Source organism: Nanorana parkeri, unplaced genomic scaffold (genome assembly GCF_000935625.1).
Source record: "Nanorana parkeri isolate BGI_ZX_2015 unplaced genomic scaffold, ASM93562v1 scaffold505, whole genome shotgun sequence".
NCBI classification, from domain to species: Eukaryota; Metazoa; Chordata; class Amphibia; order Anura; family Dicroglossidae; genus Nanorana; species Nanorana parkeri.
In genome coordinates this window covers 911,731-935,368 of record NW_017306773.1, presented here as the reverse complement: position 1 = coordinate 935,368, position 23,638 = coordinate 911,731, and the positions used below count along the sequence as shown (strand labels likewise).

General features: G+C 41.7%; 1 protein-coding gene across 1 annotated transcript in view; it reads right to left on the bottom strand.

The window, feature by feature from the left end:
- Positions 1–14,503: 14,503 nt before the first annotated feature.
- TTC33 (tetratricopeptide repeat domain 33) overlaps positions 14,504–23,638 on the bottom strand; it is a 231,383-nt gene continuing 222,248 nt past the window's right edge. Inside the window, exon 5 of the mRNA XM_018561180.1 lies at positions 14,504–14,932. Coding sequence (XP_018416682.1) covers positions 14,588–14,932 — 345 coding nt within the window. The 3' untranslated portion in view covers positions 14,504–14,587. The remainder of the gene's footprint in view (positions 14,933–23,638) is intronic.

Sequence of the window (23,638 nt, the reverse complement as noted above, 5' to 3'; positions counted from 1 at the left end):
TAATGACATCATCACTATAGAGCAATGGCTCCACAGGAGGTTTACTGCAGTCATATCATTAAAGTGGACTAACACTATATGGCCAAAACGTTTGTAGACACCTGACTCACTATATTATGTTTGTGGACACCCCTCTAAATTACTGAGTTTCGGAAGGGTACAGTTAATGATGCAGCATACAGACATTTTAGAAATTGTATGTCCCCAACCTTGTAAAACTAGGTTGGGAAAGGTACTTTTGTGCCCCAGCATGACCATGCACCTGTGGACAAAGCCAGCTACATAAAGACATGGTTTGATGAGTTTGGTGTGGGGGAACTCAAGTGGCCTTCACAGAACCCTTCTAAACACATTTGGGTTGAAATTAACAGGGCTCTTCACAAAAGGGTGAAGGGTTTGGGGAAGGCAGGAGAAGTGAACAATTTAGGACAACATAGCCGATTTGGAATAATTCTCCAATTTAGCTCACTTTTCAGTTCAGCTATGTTGTCCCAGACTGTTCACTTCTCCTGCGTTCTCCAAACTCTTCACCTTTTTGTGAATAACCCTGTAAATGTAGATTATGAGCCAGGTCTTCTCATCCAACATCAGACCTCACCAATGCTGATTTGGCACAAATTCCCACAGACACACTCCAAAATCTTTTCAAAAACCTACCAAGAATGTATGCTTCTATATCTGCAAAGGGGAGGGGCCCATTCATGTTGATGGCCATGGTTTTGGAATTGGATGTCCAACAGGCTTATATAGTTGTGATGGTCTGGTGTTCACAAACTTTTGGCCATATAGTTAATGATCCAAACACACTCCCATCCTATTTAGATCTTACCTCCACAGAATACTCAGAAATGAGCACCTCTTCTTGTTCTGGTAGCCTTCTGGTGGCCTTTCACTGTTAGACTGACAGCACTCTGCAACGCAACAAAGCAATAGAGCTCCGACTGGCTATATTTTGCATACTGACATTGTCTATTTGTCTAATATAAAGTTAAACTCCAAACAAACAGCTAAATACACGTGGCAGAATTATGTTTACAGTTTTATCTGCCAAAAACCTTTTTTATTATTTAGAGTTAGACAATCTTGTGATTTAGATGCATTTACCACAAAATATAGCCGGTTCACACACTTATTTTCTGTAAGAACCTTATGCCCGGCTGCTCAATGGACAATGTATCCACATCCACCTAGTATGTCTCTTCTGCAATACCAAAAAAAACCTTTCTGCCCGCCTTTCTTTTAATAAACAGCTTGGAGTTACATTATCTCATGTTGACCAATCATGATGGTGGAAGGTGCCAAAGCTGGGTAGAAGATGTTGGGGATGGGGAGGGGGAGGGAGCTCACGGATGCTGCCTCGCTGGAGCCGAGGGGAGTATAGTTCTGACTTCAACCAATTTTTGGTTTTGTTTTGTATAAAGTAGGAAAGATTTAAAACTTCTGCCACCTTATAAACCTTGTATGTGTTCCGTTGAGATTTTGCTGTCAAGTTTTAAATACTAACTAGGGAAAGAAACTGAATTGAAAATTCATACAAATATATGAATATGATTTTAAATGATAATGATGGCTAAGCTTACACAAACGGACAACTAAAACAGTAAGATATGTGAAAAGGTGCTTAGAAGCTATTACCAGTCCATGTTGCTAAACCATCATACTTTATTAAAGATCTAAAAGAAGTTTGTGAGGCATATAAAGCAGATCCAAACAGCACATCCATGGCAATGAATTATCCGTAGTCACAACAACAATGTATATACACATCTAGGATAGAAGCCACAGAATCTATAACATTCATCTATCTCAAGAATGTACATGGAACATCTATGTTGAGTTTGATGAATGAACTGCTACCCAGATGAATTTTCCATCTCAGGAATAGTGATCCCAAAACACATGTAGACTTTAAAAAGCTTTAGTAGATTATGCAACAAATAGCATTCTCATATAGCGTGTCACCTGATGAGTCTGGACAAATTCTGTTTTCATTTGTATATGCGACAGACCATCTGGGTCTGTCAACTCCAATCAGACAGATCAAAGTGATGTGAACGTTTGCAATACACAGCAATATAACCAGAAGAATCTTTTCAGAAAAAAACCTCTTGAAAACACAATGTAAAGGATATCTAATCCCACATACAAAATGTAATGGCAGTTTACCAGACCTTAGATGTAGTGGCTGCATTAGTTTTCTTTTTTAAGCTTTTTTTTCCCCTTCATGTGTAATTGGTAATTACGTGAATAACACTTGCTCTTCCCCTGGGTGGTCAAGCTCACTCCTCCACTGTATCTATGGAGGAAGCCATGGTTGTCAACTAGGTTGTACTTCTGTAGCGCCCCGTCACTTATAGCTGTGTCGCTATTAAATTTAATCAGGACTGTAGTCAGTCTGGAGGTTGATTATTTTAGGTTCTGCAGGCTTTCCTTGAACCTGGTTGATTAATTGTTTCCCCTGTTGCTGGGATGGGCTCCAGCATCAATAACCAGATTATGAATATGCATCTGACTTTGACCAATCCCTGAGCAGGTTGACTCAGAGGTATGGCTGGGGGAAGCTGATAAATATTTGGGAATACCTTTCCCGAACTCTCTATCTCCTGAGGTTTTTTCCTGGGAGGACTGTGTGTTTTCAGAATGTCTTGCTTGGGCCTCAGCATGTGGCAGATGCTAGGGGCTCAGAGGGTTAGATGCTATCGGAAAGAGACCTGAAGGAAGCTGGGATGGAGGAAGGATCTGTTTACTGAGGAGTGCCGCAGAGGAGCTGGTGAGAGCTGCCGTCTTGACCCTGTAAGAGATCCTTCGCCCTTGACTCGGGCACTGTACAGAAGAGAAGAAGCCAGTTGATGCTGTGACTGCTCCCTCAAAGTCATAGGCTTTTCCTGGCTGCTCTCTATTTCAATAAACTATTTGGTCTCTCTCTTAGGACCTGTTGCTATTGCTGTTACCACTAGTGAAGACACTGTCCTCCAGTTTTGTTTTTTGGGTATCCTGCAACCCTAACCCTCTGTCCTAAGTTATTACTAAGCAATAAATACTAAAAATACCCTATGATTTGAGTATGTTCTATTTTTGAAGTGTCGGTATTGCTAGAGCTGGGGAAAGGGGCCAGTAAGTGCTTAACAGATAGGAGAACCCTAAATTATTCCAGCTGCTCCTTTGGGGGTGATTGCCACACTTCAAACATGTCTGCCTTTGTTAATCTTCATTATACTGGGGCTGTGTCAGAATGGTATCAGAATACAAGGTGGACATACACCAATACTCATGACAAGGGTCATCTCGAGGTGGTTGAGTGTGCGCAGACGTATGTGAGAGCTTACTAATTCCAGGCTTGGCTCCAGATGGCCTATTTAAGGGACAGTGTTGAGATGGGAAGTTGCTGGATGGTCTTCAGCTGTTACCCTGTGACTTGATCCTGAACCAGTTTCTGATTTGCTTCCCTGTTGCTACCCTTGGACTTCTCTCTGGTACCTGTGTGTTGTAGCCACCGCTCCGAGCTCGCTCCCGTGATGGACTGCAATCTCAATACAATACAACTAAACATGAGATTGTAGTCCATCATGGGAGTGAGCTTGGAGTGGTAGCTACTTTACAACGCACAGGGGGCCATTGGGAACAAAAGTAGCCACCCTCCAGAAGCAAGGACAGTGTCAGCACCAATTCAGAGATGGTTTGAGGATCTACAGCCGAATGATACACAAATAAGATACATTGTTGTTAAAACGTTAAGATACTTGAATTGATTTTTAGGATTTAACTCCTGAGTTCAATGTCACTTCAAGTCAAACCTTACATGAGATTTTAGTGTTAGTGATTACATACTTTCCATGGGAATCATTCTGTGTGGATTGGGTATTATGCCGGCACCTGTCCCGATGCTGCACTCTATTACAAGTAGCCCGGCCTACAATAAAACATCAGCGCTTATCCTTGAAGTCACACCAATGACCCACACAGAGTAAACTCATAAACATTCTGCTATGATTTTATTGTGACGGCTGTCTATTATGTGTTTATTTCTTGCCAGTTCACATGTTACTGTGAAATAATGTCCAGTCATTGTGCCCCTCCTAGATCATATAATGAAAAGGATCACAGAACAAGGAAGAATGAGATTTATTTCTGGCATCTTGAACCTCTCAGCTAAGCTCCCCGTCTGGATTTTCCCAAATATAAATCTTTAATATAATACAGTTTTATTGAAGTCAGTGCCACACTCAAAGATGGGAGTTATAAACCGCTCCAATTAAATATATGGCTTAGTATAAAATGATACATTTGATGGAAGCCTGTACTGTGGGAAATAATTAGAAGGGTGTTTTTAATGTTGGGGGCATTTACATGTGGGTTGCTATGTTGGTTGACTATCACAGAAATACATTAGCCCCAAATTTACAAAACAATACGTGTGCTTTTGTAGGAATGAATAATGCTACTTGCAGAGGTGATGCGTTTATTCTACCACGCATCTAACCATTTTGGACTGGGTGGGTGAGATACGCAGTGAACAACCACATCACCTCCGCAAGGAGCATTATTTATGGTAGCACGTGATGGATATTTGCATTGCAATAGTTTTTAATCCTTCCTATTCTATATATTGAGTTTTTTTGGTTTTGAAACCTAGCTGGGATAAAAATGTAAGTCATGTACGGAGTATTAACTATAAAATTGCATGGATTATTTTTTTATGAGTGTTGTCAAGGAATCAGGCCCACAAAGCTTGCCTCAGGGGGGACATTTATCCATGCTATCCTGAAATGGAATCCTTTCCCTTTCACATGGCCCAGGCAGAAACACATACTAGACCTTTGACCTGCCCAGTATCTTGCCATCACCTGCAGTTTGTAGGCTGATTGATCGGCTAGGTCAGTGTTTCTCAACCTTTTTTCAGTCATGGCACCCTTTAAAAGTATGCAAAACCTCAAGGCACCCTGGTCTAAAATGTAAAAAATGTAAATGAAAGCAATAGAAGGGGGTGGGAGGCAGAGCAGGCCTGAACAGAGGTAAACGTTCACACTTTTTTGAATGGATCCAACCCTCCCCAGAGCAGAGTAATTAATTACCTTGGTCCTGCCAGCTAGCCAGCCTCCACCATGGAAAGGCATGATGCCGTGTGAAAATTTCGAGGCACCCTTGAGGAAACCCAGAAGGCACCCTGGTTGAGAAAGGCTGTGCTAGGCAGCCATAAACACACACACAGGTCCCTGACAACTGAGCATAGTAATATGGCATCAGTAATATAATGCAACAATCTCGCTAGGAGCTGTGAATTCTAACACTATAAGCCAGAACAATAGAGAGGTGCTGTGCCAGGATGATTGAGCACATCCCATACTGAATAGTAAAGTGAGGAGAAGATATTTTTTACATTTTATGATTCATAACAAGGGTTGGGATGATAGATTCCAGAACCTAAAGATTGGACAAGAGGGAGAAAAAAAAAAGTGAGGGAGATGGAGGCACAGGGAATGACCATGGAGAAAGCGGGCCCCCTTCCTACCAATACTCTATGGGTAAAGTTCATGTTCACTTCAGTATTCATTCATACCTATCGGTTGCAGTAAAATGCATGTTGTACTACACATTACAACAATGCATCCCAGCGGTGCATTACACTGTGAATGGCACCCCAATGCTATACACTAGCTTCCAACACACAGGTGCGACAGAGCATCACAACATACATACCATTTATTTTGATTTCTTTGCATTGGAGAATTGCATTTCTTTCAGTCCACTGGCATGTACTAGCTGTCCATTCACAATGCAACATGCAACATACCACAGCAGGTCGTATGAGTCCAGGTCAAAACCATCATCTCAAAATATCACCAAACCGTCCTCTCTTGTCCCCATATTCGCCTCCAGGACTGCTACAGAGTGTCTCCCATCCTCTAGAACTCCCTACCCCAATCTGTCCGCTTATCTCCTACTCTGTCCACCTTTAATCAATCCTTAAACACTCATCTCTTTAGGGAAGCCTATCCCACCTCCACATAACTGTCCTTTTACTTCTTCCACTAACTCAATTTACCAAATTATTACCTTTTCTATCACTTGCCCCTCCTACTAGATTGTAAGCTCTCACGAGCAGGGCCCTCCTAACCCTATTGTACAGAAATTGTTTTGCAATTGTACTGTCTCCCCCATTTTGTAAACCACTGCGCAAACGGTTGGCGCTATATAAATCCTGTTAAATAATAATAGCCCGATATCTGCTCTGATGGTGTCTGAATCACTTGTTTTCTTGTACCTCTCAGTGTCTCCAGGCTGATGAGTGCAATGTAAGGTTGAATTAAAAACAAATTGGACTTTTCCAGTGATTGGCAGAGAATGGGTCCATAGTTATTTTTCTTTCATTACTACGGCCTTTTAAGGGACTGAGAGCATGACCTACTAAACTATTTTCATTGTGTGTATTGCTATATGGTTCCATTTGCTCTCCCTCTAGCTGTGATATCTCTACATCAGTCCCCAGCGCAGAGTTGTATTGTTCTACTTCTGTTAAGTGGTGTCCCAACATTTTCTCTGTAATGTAAAATGAATAATCCAGCAATACTTATAATGATGCACATAGAAAGGAAGGAGTGTTGAAGGTCAGTCGGCCCAACATATATTCTTATTTTCTATAGATGCTGCACTGCTGACAGTGACTCTGCTACATCTGTGTTCCCAGCTCCACCCATCTACTGTAGGCATTTCGAGGGTATCTCACTCTCTTGAGGGATCAGTATTAGGAATGGGAAAGGCAAGCGTGTCAGAGAATAACTCACTCACCAGTAGCTGCTTATAATAGACATATTGAAGTATCAGCATCAGCAAGGTACTCTTTAAAGTAGATGTAAACTCTAACTGGTTGAAATTTAGTTTGCTAAAGCACTGTGTACAATAAATAATGGCCTTTTTTTCTATAAAATTCTTCTTAATAACCTTTTCTATATATCTGCACTGCTTGTCTTCTCCAGCCATGTTCAGCCACTTCCTGTCACTCCAGGAAATAAGCACAAAGAGGGGCGCCTTTCCTGGTGCAGATCACTTTTATTTCAATAAACATAAAAAGAAAACCGAATCATACTCACAAACATGAGTGTCACAAAGTCATGAGGTGAGGACTGACAAGCAGTGAGATGTCCACTAGGTGATACGAGTATAGTGGTGACGTTAACGCGTTTCCGGGGCACGCCCCCTTAATCAGAATATACAACCTCAGCTGTATATCATTACTCAGCCATTTTCCTGTGGACCATGCCTGTGCAATGTGTCAGCATGGCCGATTGTAGTCTGCACCAAGGGAGGGCATGACAGGTTGACCAAACAAGAGCACAATTCCTGTTCTCACCCTACAACATGCAATTCCTGAACAAGGACCTTTGTGGCAGGATCACTAGGTAATATTTTAAGGAAAACTGCAGATTTAAAACAACTGAAAATGACTTTTGAAATGACAATAGCATGTTAAAGTTTATATGAGATGATATTGATTGGGTATAGATCTACCTTGATGTATGCCTCTAGTAACCGTCATGTACATACACTAATAGGCAGAGTACTGTAATAATGACAGGGGCGATGATGCAGTGCTGGAGGAAAGAGGTTGGGTGCACTTTCTTGATGTTATGACCACAGAAAACAAAGCTGATGGAGAAAGCTTTTGTGGTTAACTAAAAAAAAACAAAAAACCCAACTGATGGCAATGAGAAATTTTTAGAATAAGCGATCAATGCTAGTCTTCACCCCCATCCACCACCAAAGCTTCACTCTCAGTGAGCATGGCCATCCATCATAGTAATGGATGAATAACGACATATAAGAGCACAGACCAGACGTACAAAAGTTCAATTTAGCCGTAAGGTGCTTTAACCAAAAGCAGGCCTGACATGAAGAAACCCAGAAGGGCCTGCTTTGTGCAGCAACAGCATGTTGGTAAGTATTTTACAATTCCTGCTTACTTTAACTTCAGTGCTCAGTGAATAGGCAAATCAAAAGCGCCAAGTAGAATCATCAACCGAAAAGTGTATGTAAAGGATTACTAGGGGCGCTTCCCCACTTCAGCCAGGGGAACTGTAACACTATGAGAAAAGGATTACTAGGGGCGCTGCCCCACTTCAGCCAGGGGAACTGTAACACTATGAGAAAAGGATTACTAGGGGCGCTGCCCTACTTCAGCCAGGGGAACTGTAACACTATGAGAAAAAAAAAAAAAGAGAAGGCCGCCCACCCTAGTGCAGATTGTTTTTAATATTAAGAACAATTATTATTAAGAACAACAATATTAAAACAATCTGCACTTCAGTGCTCAGTGAACAGAGGTCCAGGACCTGGTTGCACCTTCTAACAGGGGTGTCCTGGCTCCAGGGGCATCCAAATACTTTTTGCCGCATTAGGGGGTGGTGGTATCTTACCAAGCTCCTGACAACCAGTAACATCACTGGTAGCCAGGAGCTCGGCAGGACGGTCTTGTTGACATCACTGGTTGCCAGGAGCTCAGTGGGACGCTGGAAAGAGCATCCCATGTTGCCAATAGCTGGGCGGAGAGATGTGTATGCCCTTAGTGCTCATTCACACTGGAATCGGCTCGCACATACAGCTCCGTGCTGCACGGCTGCATCGGGCAGCTCCCGGGACGGACAGGTGCTGCGTGTGATTAGTACGCAGCCCCCGTCCTTCTCTATGGGACTACATGGGCCGTAACCCCCTACGCTCACCCGTCCTGCACGTCCGTGCGGGTGAGCATACTCGTACTCTGACGGGATCGATTCTGTCTGCGTCCAAGCCAAGAAACACGCACCCCTACGGACCTGCACTTGAGGTAAGAGTAGGGGGGCGTATGGCCGCGTAGTCCCATAGAGAAGGACAGGGGCTGCGTACTAATCACACGCAGCACCTGTCCTTCCCGGGAGCTGCCCGATACGGTCCTGCACGCAGCACGGAGCTGTACGTGCGGGCTGATTCCAGTGTGAATGAGGCCTTACACATATCCACGCTCGGCTCTTAGCAACCTGGGACACTCTGACCAGAAAGGGGGTGGCAGGCACACAGCAAATATTGTGCAGCAGAGCAACCATGCTGCTCTGCCTGCCGTTTCCTCCTACGTGACCTAAAGAGATGCCGTCTGAGGCAACAGTCTCATGTTGCCTTATTATAAGGACGGCCCTGTCCGGATCACTAAACCAGCTGCACAGAAATACAAATCTTTTGGTAGATAAAATGTTCCACTTACCATTTATGTATTTTAACTGTGCATCTTTGCTGCTTAACTGGAGGAGCTCAGCTTTATTTCTGATATTTTATGATAGAGTGAGTAAGACTGGACTCCATAGCAAGAATCTAGTTTACATAATACACAACTGAAGGATTATCCCTAACTGGTAGGATGACATTTTGCAGCAGTGGAAGCCCTGAGTGTCAATAAGTTCAGTACTGTGGTTAAACAGCCTACAAGACATGCAGATGAACCAGAGTAGCAGGTGGATTGTAAACATACTGTACTGTATATATGTCACCACACACAGACCACAAGGAGAAGAAACAGCAATGGATGGAAGATCTACATGTATTTATCTTCTGAATGAAACTAACTGATGTGGTCACCCTGTGGTACGGCAAGGAAATATACAAAGCATTGCTGACATCATACACTGCGTCAGCATAACTCGATTCTCTTTTTCAGTCATCCGGAAGTTTATTAGAATAGGGGAAACCAATATTAATCACATGCCACAATCTTCTTAAACAATACATATATTGTTAGCAGGCCAAGAGGATCAAATACTACATCTAGGAAGCCACTTGTCTCTGGAAAGTACCAGTTACCAATGTTGATCACTGCTCAACTTCATAATACCATTCCAATTTTGAGGGCAATGACAAACTGTTCTTATTTATCTATATTAGGGGTTTTTTTTTTTTATAGGGTAATGTTTTTAAAATGGAATAAAGGTCAGTCTTTAAGGAGAACTATGGGGTTAGGGCTTTTCCCCATAGTTCTCCTTAGGGTAATGGGAGGACACAAACTAGCGTCCTCCCGTCACCCTAGGTTCAGTATACCGTGAGCTGTAGCTCGCAGTATACTGAAACACCGCAAGTTGCTGCTCGCGGTATACTAAGACGCCGCAGCTGAAGCGGATCCCGACAATTATGTCTGGATCCGCCCAGCTGCGTGAGTGACAGCTGGCTTTGCCTATCTAGAGGCAGTGCCAGCTGTACCCGCCCCCTCCCCCATCCGTTCAGCCAGTCAGCGCTGGCGGATCGGGGAGGGGGGAATCCAGCCCCTCCCCTGTCACGGCAGAGAGCAGTGACAGGATCGAGAGGTGAGCGAACGCCGGTATGTGTTTGCTCACCTCACAATCTACTGAGCCGACCTGTGACAGTCTCATTGTCACAGGTCGGCTAGAACTATGAGGTGAGTGAAAAGCACTCACCTCATAGTTCTCCTTTAAAACTAACGTTTTTAAAATATGCTGGAGAGTTTAAAAGTATGTAAATCCTTGCAATAAACTTCTCCATTCTCTGTATTGGTCTCTTAAAGCCCAATTGAAGCTTCTGTATGTATTACTGTCATACAATCAGATGCATATACAGTAATTAATATGTTTGGGGTTTTTTTTCTTTCTATGTGCTGCAGCAAGGGTGAAAATACTCTGTGAATGCAGCATGCTGGACACCTGGACCGCCATCACAGTGCTCCAATCAACAGCCCGTTCTTAAAGTGACACTAAACGCAGAAGTTGAACTTTAAGAATGCATTTAAAGTACCTTAACTATTTAAAAAAATGTTTCCTTATTTGTGTATCACTCGGCTGTAGATCATCAAATCATCTCTGAATTGGTGCCGACACTGTCCTTCCTTCTGGAGGGGGGCTACTTTTGTTCTCCATGGTCACTGTGTGTGTTGCAAAGTAGCAGCCGCTCCAATCTCACTCCCATGATACGCTACAATCTCAATACAAATTAGTAACCTAATCATGAGATTGTAGTCCATCGGGAGTGAGCTTGGAGCGGTGACTACTTTACAACACACAGTGTCAATGGAGAACAAAAGTAGCCCCCCTCCAGAAGCCAGGACAGTGTCGGCACCAATTCAGAGATGATTCGAGGATCTACAGACGAGTGATACACAAATAAGATACATTGTTGTTAATACTTTAGGTACTTCAATGCATTCTTAAAGGGGTTCTAACCCCTCCGTTTTTTTGCCTTTATCTTCTGCTATCAAGCAGTAGATATAGGCAAACAGTTTTAAGAAAAAAAAACCTGCTTTAACAGCGGTTTACACTTACCTTGTTTTCGCTGTGCGCTCCTGCCCGAGAAAACGAAACTGTTCGGGCGGCCGCAAAGCATCTTGGGGCGGGTGCATGGGCAGTTCGGATTCTCGGCCGGGAGACGAGCAGAGACGCAAGGTAAGTCTATGGACGCGTGCACCCGCATGCAGACACCGTGGGATCAGAAGTGCCTGCAAGCAGAGAGGAGTCAGCGCTGGATCGGAGAGCCGCCGCAACGCTGGAGGGACAGATGAAAACATCAGGGAAGAAGAAGATCGGTTTAAGAGACATCATTTAAGGTACCGTAAGTGCTGACATTAACATTGGGGGGAGGGACATTTTTTTTATCCTTTAATGTCACTTTAAGGTTCAACTCCTGAGTTTAGTGTCACTTTAATGGTAATGGTGTGTTAATTATAGATTTTGATAAATAAATATTAAATCATTATCTAACAATGTGTTTAGTGACATGGTTTGTTATTTGTTCTTTACACAAACCTACAGGCATATTCAGAGCTACCATAAACATACACAAATCATTTGTTATTTGGGTCACATATTTTTTGTTTTCACACCATATAAATTTAGAGCTAATGTGAATAGCAACTAATCAGGTATCACCTTTCATTTTATAGAACATTTAAGCAAGAATTCTGTTTGGCAACAACTCTAAGATGGTGCTCCTTTTCCTTACTTGGGTAAGGGAGGTTATAAAACAGAGACTAGTGAGCACCTCCTTGACTAGTGAGCACCTCCTTTTTTTGTTCTCTCTGTTTTATAACCTCCCTTACCCAAGTAAGGAAAAGGAGCACCATCTTAGAGTTGTTGCCAAACAGAATTCTTGCTTAAATGTTCCACCCATAGAGGAATTGGTGTCAATAGGATCTAGGTGGGTAGAATTGTTAACTAAGGCTGATTCCAATCCAGGGACAGTACATCAGAACAATATGTTTACAATCCACACATACAATAGAAGTAGGGACCTGCACCACAGCTGATAACAATCCAGTGTATTATCTAGTTAGTCACATTTAACTGGACTTATTCAGAAATGTTGATGTTGTTTTGCTATTCATACAAGTAGCTCCCTCAGCTCTAGTGAGTGTAAGGAATATATTTTGCAGGTGTTCCAGTCGTTTTCTCATTTTCTTATACCGGATTCTGGGTATAAACCTCAAATTTCCTTCCAGTATGTTTGTGAAGGTTCTCATTTATCCTGTTCATTGTATAGCCAGTAGTAGTTGGTGAAGTTCGACTGGATTTGTTTGTAATGTTGTGGATGTTTCCCCACTCAACGGAGTAACTTCCTCAGCTCCAATGAGCCAGATAAATGTATAACTCTAAGTGATGGACTTTTAATTCTTGGAGGTGAGCAGGAACACCACCACACTTCCAAATGGTAACAATGTTGGTAACTATAGAATGTATCACTGACGATACAGAAGGATACTAAGGCTCCAAACCACACTGGGGCGGCTCTCCAGGCGTATTCGGCTGGATGAATACACGCAGAGCCGCTCCAAACAGAAAAATCAATGCACCTCAATGTGTATTGTTCAGACTATTGCGGAGACCCCAAAATAGTGCAAGCGTCATAATCCGGTGGATTCCGCACGTGCACGGCTATATAATGGCCACAAATTAGTGGAATCCGTGCAGTTGTTTCACATATAGCGTTTGTGTCCAACACGCTCTTCTGCACGGAAAACGCAAACGCTATAGGTGAATGGAGCCTTAGTCCACCAGATTCCACTGATGTTTGAAATACAATTTTTGAGAGGATTTTGCCTTTAGACCACACAAGGATTCCACATACATGTACCTACAAGAGTCTTTGGCGGATGACAAATGCAACCACCATCCCTAATGAAGGATCAATACCAAGCTGTGCACATAAATACTATACTTATGTGGCAAAAGCAGTACATAGGAATTGTAACTCGACACAAATAAAAATGACTGTGGATATACGTTCTAGATCATTTTTCATGGTTTTAATTATTCATAACCCATCCAAGAGAAAAAACAACAGAATTCACGCATTACAAATCTAAAATAAGAGAAGAGTGTACATGAAGTATTATTTAAATGCAATACTGTATTGAAAACATTGTTTCTGCTTGAAAATCAGAATCTGCTTACAGTAGATAATTCAGTTTTCGCAAACAGAGTTTCTGCAGAGGTTGGTAGGGGGGGGGGGGGTTCCTTGAGCAATTAACAACTTCTGCCTCCCAGCTAAGCAACCATTACCACCAAGAAGCATCACTAGTTTAAGGAGCACCACAAATCTAAGGAGCATTGTTCCCACTGACCACTATGCTAATGTCCCATGAGCCGTGGGTATTGTATTTATTAGCAGGGGTTACCCCGAAACCTGAAAGTTATTTCAAGGGGATGTCTCAGGATTTAAATGGTTGAGATAGCTTGGTCTAGGTAATATGATATTAAATGTGTATTAAATATACAGAAAAACACACATTACTTAGTCTTAAACCAGTCCTGATTGTTACTAGAGTAAATAATTAGTAGAACAATCTACTATGGATTGAATGGAGTAAAAAAAAAAGGGTTACGGCTTCTTTTTCCCCTCATGTGTGTCCCACTGGGTAGAAAGTCCATGGTCCCATCGCACTCCTGACCGCAAAATCCCTTTGAAAAAGTGGGTCAGTCCCAGGGACTATGGTTTCTTGGACAGATAAAGAGGCTAAATATCTCCCAACAGGGACACAGATAGCAATAAAAGGCCTGACAGGGTTGTTATGTTTTCCCTTCTAATAAAAATGTTGGCTTTAGATAAAATTTAAGACAACATCATGTCTGGCATATGGCTATAACATGTGCCTCATGAGGCCCTAGTGCAGAAACCATGACCACCCCTGAAATAGGAAGAGTCCTTTATTAGGATTATACTAAGATCTCACAGCCTGATTGTCTTTTTAGTTCCTGTATCACAGATACATGAAAAAGAATGACTTGTGTCCCCAAAAAGAGTGAGTACAACCTTGGCTATTTGAATTTCCTTATCTACTATTCTGACATGAGAAGTCAATAAACAGCTGCAAAGCTTATGGTTCTGTACAGGTGAAATTCACACTTGATCACATGTATCTGTGGTCCTATATACCTATATATAGGTAGTTCTTAAATAGCATTGCACAAGCAGCTGTGGCATTCTGTAGCCTATGATACTGCAACAGAATGGAGCTTATAGGAGCGTAACATGACCAGATGAATGAAAGCTGGTTTCTAATCGGTTGCTATGGGTTACTGCACACCATTATTCATGTCAATAAAAAAAAGCCCAACATATAATAATCTTATCGTGCCTTGATATAAGATGTAGGATCTTTAGAAGACGTTGTGTTGTCATTTGCAGACTCCTGACACGGCTCTTCTTCTGAAGAAGAGACAACCACTGTCGTATTTTTGCTGGCCTTTTTCTGCCTCTGCGAAATGGCATCACAGACTGCCACCACTTCGTCGCTTTCAAAGTCATAGTCAGGGATCGATTCAATGCAGGAATCTCTTCCATTACTGTGTAGGTCCTCTCCTTTTACCTCTCTCTTCTGCTGTAGAAGCTGCCGGGCCCAATTCAGATCTTCTTCCCATAATTCTGTGTTTGAGGGACAAAGGTGAACAGCAACCTGGAAGCTCCGTATGGCCTACAGAAAGAAAAAAAGATACTTTAATTTTTTGAAAAATAAATCTGTCCAACATCAGAGAGCTGTAGAGTTTGGCAGAACATTAACAAGATAATGAGATTAGACCATGAGAAATGGAGTAAATTCTCTGGAGCCTTGTACTAGTACGGCCGGCCTGACCATAATGGTGAGAACACGGCTGAGCTTAAGTAAGCATAGTGTGCACATGGGTTCCTGTACGCATTTGGAGAGAAATGTGGTGCGAAGGCTAATAACTCGCACAACAGTGTATACCTTATTATTATTCTTAAATTCTTACCTTATTATTATTCTCAAAGCTCAGACCTTTGTGGCCCCAATCCACTCTCCATTTTTAGCATCTCCACTTAAATTTTAATGCTACTCCTTCTTCCAGTGTTAAAAAAAAAAAATCAATCTGAAGTCTCAGTGACATCAGTCAGTCAATGGCCACAAGTTCACTTCTGTGTGGCAGCTGGGATCTGCAGGGCATGTGTGGGTGGACTATGGGGATGGTATGGAGAAAGATGTGCAGTTGAGAACAAAACTGGAGGATGGTGGGAATTGATGGGGCTGGGCGGGCAGAGCCTTTGACACCCAGCATAGGCATTAAAACTGGTTTAGCCAGCGCTGGCTTGCTAACTTCAAAACTGCCTAATCTGAAACTATGTTTCGGTAGGTATTTTGGAGACTGGTGACTAAGTGCACAGAGCGAAGATGGAAGATAGGTCTACTCAACAGGTAGCACTGGGATCCAAATGCTGGCTATTAATAATGATGGCAAAACTTGGGAACAGCAAATCTACAATCCAAGGACACAAACTGTTAAGGTGAGAGATTCACCACAAAAGACACATTTGTTTTTTTACCGGGAGAAGAGCTTTAAAGGTGGACTTGCACATACTTGGTAAAAACATAATAATCAGCGGTCTCACGGCAAGACCAATATCTTCCAAAAGGTAACCTTTTAGGGCTTAATATCATCAGGTAACCTTTTAGGGCTTAATATCATTTTATCAAAATAACCAAAAATAATTATAACTTTAAATGGTAGCCCGGGCCATAGCTGCCATTTTGGGGAGAAAGGCTGTACAGCTTTGAGAAGGATGGCACAGTGAAGATCACTGGAGTAGGGCCAAGGGATTATATCCTAGTATGATGAGGAGTGTGAGAATTAAAGGATAATTGTTCAAAAGTACAGTTGTCCTTTAAAGTCTACACAGACTGCAGTTATCTAAACAAATTGTACCCTGACTTCTGTAATATCTATATAGTTTGTTCAGTGCTCCCATATTGTCATCTATGTACATAAAGAAGCTGTCTTTATTGTTTGAACAAAAATAAATGTTTAAACAAACCTGTATCATCTGTCAGGCCTGGTGACTGGCCATTTAGCCACTACACCCTGCACTGTGAGATGATAGGAAGCCTTTTACACATACCTAGAAGGGATGGCGCTAATGAACAGGAGTGGGGAACATGAATTAAGACACCTAAGGATGCCTGCGATTACTATTTTTCAACACAGGTTCATTTTGAGAATATTGAAATCAAATGAGGCTTCAAGAGTCAAGAGTCCAACAGACTTCTGGTGAAATAATGTTTAGTGTCATGGCTCTTCTTTTCATTAAGGAAGGTGTTTGCATAATACATGCTGAATGTCTAACACAGAAAGGGAGGAGAGAAAAGTGGCAAAACATCTTAAAGATCTGCGTACACAGGATTTTGTTCCCATCAGATCTTCTTCTCTTTCCATACAAGTCAATGGGAATGTGAAAGCAGCTTAAAACAACTTAGAAATGAATCTTGGATATCGATTATAGAAAAAAATATTTTGGACTCCAAAACCATTGACGTGGTGCTCTTGTTCTTTCATGTTTTCTGGATTCAATCTGAGACACCAGAAAAGGCCACTTGTTTGCACACTGCCATCGTTCTCTGTAGTAGGAGACCCTACTCCTTCATACCCATATCTAAATAAACTTTATGATTCCTGTCTAAATGGACCCTGTATGTATGCATGTGAGATAGGGACCATAGATTGTAAGCTCCTCGAGGGTGTTTGGTCATGTGTTTAGATGAAGCACTGAGATCTTGAGGAATGCTGAATTAAGTTTTACTTGCTTAGAAGAATATTACATTAGAATACAGCATTGTGCAGGAAACATATAGATAGAAAAAAAACAGCTTCCTCTGTATCATAGATAAGCATGCACACAGAGAGACTAACATTGCACTAAAGAGCCATCTACAGCTCAAAAGACATAACAGTATATCAGTACATTAGAATGTCAGTAATACAATCATTACATAACAGCATATGCTGTTGCATTTCCAACAGAGGGCAGGGACTGATGTGAATGTGCAACTATGTAAAGCGCTGCGTAAATTGTTGGTGCTATACAAATACCTGTAATAAATAAATAACACAAAGCTAGGGAAATTCCTCTCTTAGTGGTCACCAGAATGGACCAAGATTACCCCTCACCTCCTGTTTGGGGACAGCTATACCTTTTTGTATTATCCATCACTTTCTGTCTTGGTAATAATGGGGTCTCCAGGACAAATAGAGAAGGTGAATCTACCCAGTAGAGACAGCAATAAAAATAGACAGAAGGTTGAACCCTTTAGTCATCTAAGTTTTGAAAATGCACACATTCCCAAATTGAATAAATATTTTCTATTCATAAGACAAATACTTACTCAGAGATAATGAATTTAATATAACCAACATCCCTGATATTTCAACATAGGGCGGGTTGTTTTCTTTTTAAACAAAAATTAATTGAGGTTATTTCAGGTTTAGAAATTACCCCATTATTCAGATTCATTCCTGGGTTATGTAAACCTCCTCCCACTCACACACCTGCAAAGCAAATACTGATGGAAAAATCAAAGTATAATATGCATTAGATGCCATGACCTTAGTAAACAATAGCTTGGATCAGTCGCACCCCTCTAGAAGTAGTTCATGTAATGTGCCAGTGAACGCTGTCATCCCGCTTGGTTCAGACGTACCATCAGTGAACTGATATTTTCAAAACAATGCTTGGCCACAGTCACTTATTGTTAGAGCAGTCTGGGCATGTATAGACCTCGCACTGATGACATGTCACAGAGCTACAAAGCAGACATCATCCATCCTATTACCGTCAACTATTGTTTAGTATCCCTTTCATTTACGCGCTCCGGGGTAGAAATAATGCAGAACACAGTGAGTTCAGAGGAGAAGCTGTATGTTTTGGAACAGAAACTCAAATGCCAAGGCTGCAATGACAGCATAACGCTGAGAAGAGCCAAGTTAATTATGTGCAGATTCATGGAGTTAACAATTTCACAGTACTTTACTGTACACTGACCACAGGCATCTGTCCTTTCCCCCTAGGAGCTTACAACGTAATACCCCCATAGCAGTCATACAGGCCCACTAAGAATTTACGTGTAAGCCAATTAACCTACTAGTAACTACTAGTTCTTTTTTGAGGAAACCCATGCAAACACATGGAGGACATACAAACGTTCTGTGTATGAACATACAAACCCTGTGTTGCCAACTATCTGAAAATCTACATTTCGTAAAAATAGTACCGACTGTGCCTATCCATGATGTCTGACATTAAAATCAGCCACAATGTGGCTTTTGTTGCGAGAAAACTCTCAACACTATCTAGCCAAACAGTTGGAGGCTCCAATCACCTGAAAACCTCAAATGAAGTCACACATTTCTGACAATGACCAAGATTTTCTTACACCCTTTCTGCCCCCAGGCATCATCTAAAATTTGCTAGTAGAGTTATGTGCAGCAAATGAAACAGGCATATGAGCCAACAGTCTCAGAGTGATCCTGATGTAGCCCAGTAGTGACAATTGTGCTGTAGCAAGGGTAACCAAACTTCAGCCCACCAGTTGTGGTGAAACCCCCTCAGGTATCTGCCTCTGGAAGTCATGTCTGTGGCTGCCAAAGTCTTGCAATGCCTAATGCAATTTGCAGTTTCACCACAGCTGGAGGGCCTATGCTTGGCCACCCCTGTGCTATAGAATGAAAAGCTCCAAAATACTCTATAGGGACTTTCCACTCTCACAGACTGACAGTCCTCTGTTAGCTGGACAGCCAGGCAGATGTCACCACACTAGGATACCTGGAAGGTGGAGCCATGGGGTTGGTCATGACTCTAAAGTGGAGAAAAATTGCAGCAGGCAGTGAGCCAGCCCACTCATTAAACAGAAACAGGAACCATGCCGCACTCCTTACCGGGATTCCCACTTGATGAAGATGGGTGCACCGCCACACATGAACAATGGAAAAATGTTACCAGCACACCATAAGTTGAAAAAGCAAAATGTTTTATTGCCAATAGCTGTATCTCATTGGCAAGTGCATTCGGGGCCTCGCAGGGTCCCCTTCTCTAAGCCTGATGAAGGGGACCCTGCGAGGTCCCGAAAGTGCTTGCCAATGAGATACAGCTATTGGCAATAAAACATTTTGCTTTTTCAACTTATGGTGTGCTGGTGACATTTTTCCATAGCCCACTCATTAAAACCCGTCCTTGCCTATGCACCAATATGTACAAATATTATTAAGGACACATGCATTTGAATGTATAGGAAGGACTTTTAAATTGTCTCTTGCAAGGGAAAACTTTTCAAAATAGCATCATTGATGTCCTCATCCTAATGTCTTGAAGATATCAGGATAAAAATATTAATGCAGTGCATACTGCTGTGTCTCTTGCGAAAAAATTATAGTAATACAGAAAAATTGAACTGAATGCATTGATATGTACTTAAATAGCTGTATGACTTTGTATGTCTTTGTTATTGTCCCTGAGAGGATTGGAACCCAAAATCTACAGCACTAAAGGCCTGCTCCAATCCAGCCTATTTAAAGGACACAAATGTTTCTTAAATGCTGTAGAAAAAGGAGAGCAATCAGATGCACCTACCCACCAATCTGTGTACTTCCTGTGGATGAATGAAAGAATGATTAGTGATGGCTTCCTATGGTCAGTATAGACAGTTCCTCTTTTGGACAATCATCAAGCATGAGGCAGCTTTGATTAATGGCTCCCAGAAGCAGCAATCAACATGTTCACCCAGTTGACATATAGTTAGGGCATTGCATGTTCAAACAACTGCTTGCTATGTTCTCTGTAAACCCCAATAATATAGGTGCAGGCATTATAAAGTGAATGTCAACACTTGCATGGTCTACTGCATTGGAAGAACTCCAGCTGTTTTCTAGCTTTTACCTTTTCACATCGGTGTATTGGATGTATTGGATGCTCTGCTTTGGCAGTATAGGTACACCCTGGATTTTAACAACATGGTAAAGGATTCCTAACCTTCCCAGTGTGCTGGACATTTGATGTGTGATGTCATCAATCTACCTTTTCACCATCTATGGGCTACACAGGTCTCTTTGTTGGTTTAAAGTCTTACAAGATTTGGAAAGCAGTAAGGGCAACGTTAAACTAGGCAGTAAACTGTATGTTTTCTAAGCATGCAGCAGCTCTTCAAAATGCCATATATGCAGGAAATTCAGATCATGTAAGGACCAGATGGTGGGATTTTGAATGCTGCCCTACAAATATATAATGATAAAAGAGAACCCATCAGCAATGCAAAAACCCATTTCAGATGGCTGCTACAACACAGGGTTGCAAATCTACCTTTACCGTCTTATGTGCCTTGCCTTAAATCCCAGCCCTGTATTTTGGTCTGGCACAAGACATTAAAGTTGGTTGCAGCAGACAGACTTGCATCACCTAGAGAAAGCGCTGGCTGAGGAGCTGGTCTGGGATTGGTAATATAATTTACCTTTCTATATGTTTTTCCCCAAATTCAGCAGAGTAGTGGCTGTGGGCCCTGTGCTCGCTCCTGTGCTGATAACTCTATCTGGATGCAAGGGATGTCACGGTCACAAGAGGAGAAAATTAATTTCCACAATGGTATGGCTTTTGCAATACCAAAGTAGCGGCACCCAGAAACAGAATACATTAGGGCACTCTGTTTTAGGAGTTTGTAGAAAAGATCAGTCGTGACACATATTGTGTGTACCCAAGGCATTCTACGCTCAAGGGAACTTACTAAAAGCCCACAAGCTGTGGGCTTGTGGTAGGTTCTCTTGAGCCATCATATTAATTTACAGATTGAGTATGACCCCTCCTCCAACTGCCCTGCCTCAGTTTTGTAAGCAAGCAATGATTAAGACCAAAAATGAGTGGAGTGAAACGTCCAAAAAAAAAAAGATTTTTTTTGGCAAGTACAAAAATCTTATTTTCTTGTTTATAACTATCTGCCCACTAGAATGCTCCATTTTCACATGCGGGCTAGTGTGTTGTGACAGGTGCAGTGAGGGCGGTGTCATTCATTGTCCCACTATTGTTGTCTCACAAACTGTACACTCCATTCAGGTCCCCACACAGGAGTGCCATGTGCTGTACTACAGTGACTTTTTCTGCAGTGCATCCAGTGCACTGCAGAAAAATGTAAAATGTCAGAATTTTTCAGCAGTGCAGTGCACATCGCAAGCATGCTGTGCTGTGAACAGGACACATAGTATACAACCGACTTTCAGAACTACCATACAGGTCACCACACATAGTGTGAACATAGCATTATTGTCCATTGAGGGGTAAGGAACAATAGAAAGCATACAACTGGGACTTCCAAAAACGGTCCAACTGGGAGGTGCAACGAAATGAAGAGCTACAGACCAGAACACCATCACAAGGGTATATTCTCAAACTCATAAAATTAAGGAGTTATAGCAGTCCACCAAAAAAGAGTAGGTGAAACAAAAAAGAAAACCTTAAAGAGGTGAACATGCCTAAGCAGCAACTTGGGAAGGAAGGAAAAACATAATTAACAGTGAAGTGCAGGTGAAAAGAAAAATTCTGATCGGCATTCTTTCTACCACAGAGACTGGGTGAATCTCTTCTGCCATAAAAGTTTCTTGCTGCCTGTCAGCAATTTTCTTTCCTATATACTGAGCCGTGCATGTGCAGCTCAGTGCACAAGCCTGGCATGCCAGGATGAAGAAACTCCGTGTGTATGCAAGGGAGTTACATAACCAGGCCTGGGTCAATCAGGCAGCCAAAGACTTGAATCCCAGAAGAAGAACCCGGTGAAAATGGTAGCTCCAGGGACAGAGGAGTGCAGCACTGGAGGGGATTGCTTTGGGAGGTATGTCTGCCATAATGTGCTCATATGCTGCGGACACTAGCACATTGTGGCTAAATGCTCCAATTGCTCCAGGGTTCCCATTTTTATTTTCAAACTGCTTTACTTCTGCTTTAGAGCAAAGGCAGGTGCATGAGGAACCTTACCCTGGAGATCATGGAAAGGAAACTAGGATAATTGATCATATCCATAAAAAGACATAATAAAGAGCTGATGAGCTCAGTAGGTAATCTTCAATCCATTATCCAGGAAGAAGAGATACATAATCAAAGGATAATGTTCCATAAGGAAATTTGCTGAGCAAATCTGTAAACCTGAGAATGTTAATAGAAGAGAAAGAATAGTAGAAATACAGATAGAGTTTTCGTCAGCAGAGCCGAGGAGAAAATGTCCAACCTCCTAGAACACTAGCATAGAACAAAGGTATGGCAGTTAAAGGCAGGGTTATGCAATGGGCTGACTTAACAGCAGTATATGATTTTTACTGTACTGTTTCCCTCAATAGACAATAATAAAAATACATCTGAAATACCTGATATAAACTATTATTTATAAATTGCTTCATAAATTTACAAACACAAGGCTGTCAAGGGTGATCTTGATTTCACAAGATTATGTGTCTCTGACCCAGAGCAATCATGCAGCAACTTAAGTCAGAAATCCTTATTTCCATACTTGTTCAGTGACAATGACTTAGAAAGTATACAAGGAACCCGGTGAGTCAGGTCACTGGAATTTTCAGAAGGAGAGTTCAGTTATTCCAGTTTCCATATTTATCTAAGTACAGGTTTAATTAGGGATGTTCAGATACCAGTGCCGATACTTGGCATTTTCATAAGAACTACCAGGGTTGCAGCAGTTGCAGCTGGGACCTGGCTCTGGCGCTCCATCACTGTCCTGAAATCATTAGTCTGTATTGTTCTAGAAAAACTGGCACATGACAATAAACAGAAATGTATCAGTACTTGTATCTGTGAGTACTTGGACAAGTATCAGTACTTTTTTTTTTTTACAACAGCTAATCCGCGCTAAATGGATACCAATAAGCTATGTGTCAAAAGTAACTATATAAAGTCCGCTGCCGTGCCAACTCTGTAGTGTGAAATTCTTAAACCAATGCACCGCGCTGAACCTCTCTTAACAATATATCAAACAAAAAGTATGTCTAAATGCTGAAAACAAATATAATCAACCTCCAATAAATGATTTAAATCCAAAGTGATAAAGTTCACAGTGTAAGTCTCTTATGGGACTTAATAAGTGTCCAATAAATCTAACAGTGCATAAGTGTTTATATACATCAATATCAAACAGTGCTGAAATGCAGATACATGTTCATATAAATCAGTATGATATACTGCGATTTGGGAACTAATTCCTCTAAGAAAATCACAGAGTATCTTCCTTCAATGATCGATCGATCTCCTCCAATATATAATGAGAGTAGAAACACTCACCAGAAGTTTCTGACCATGCATTCAAATGGTCATACTGCACAAAAATGGTATCAGTGCATCCCTAATATAT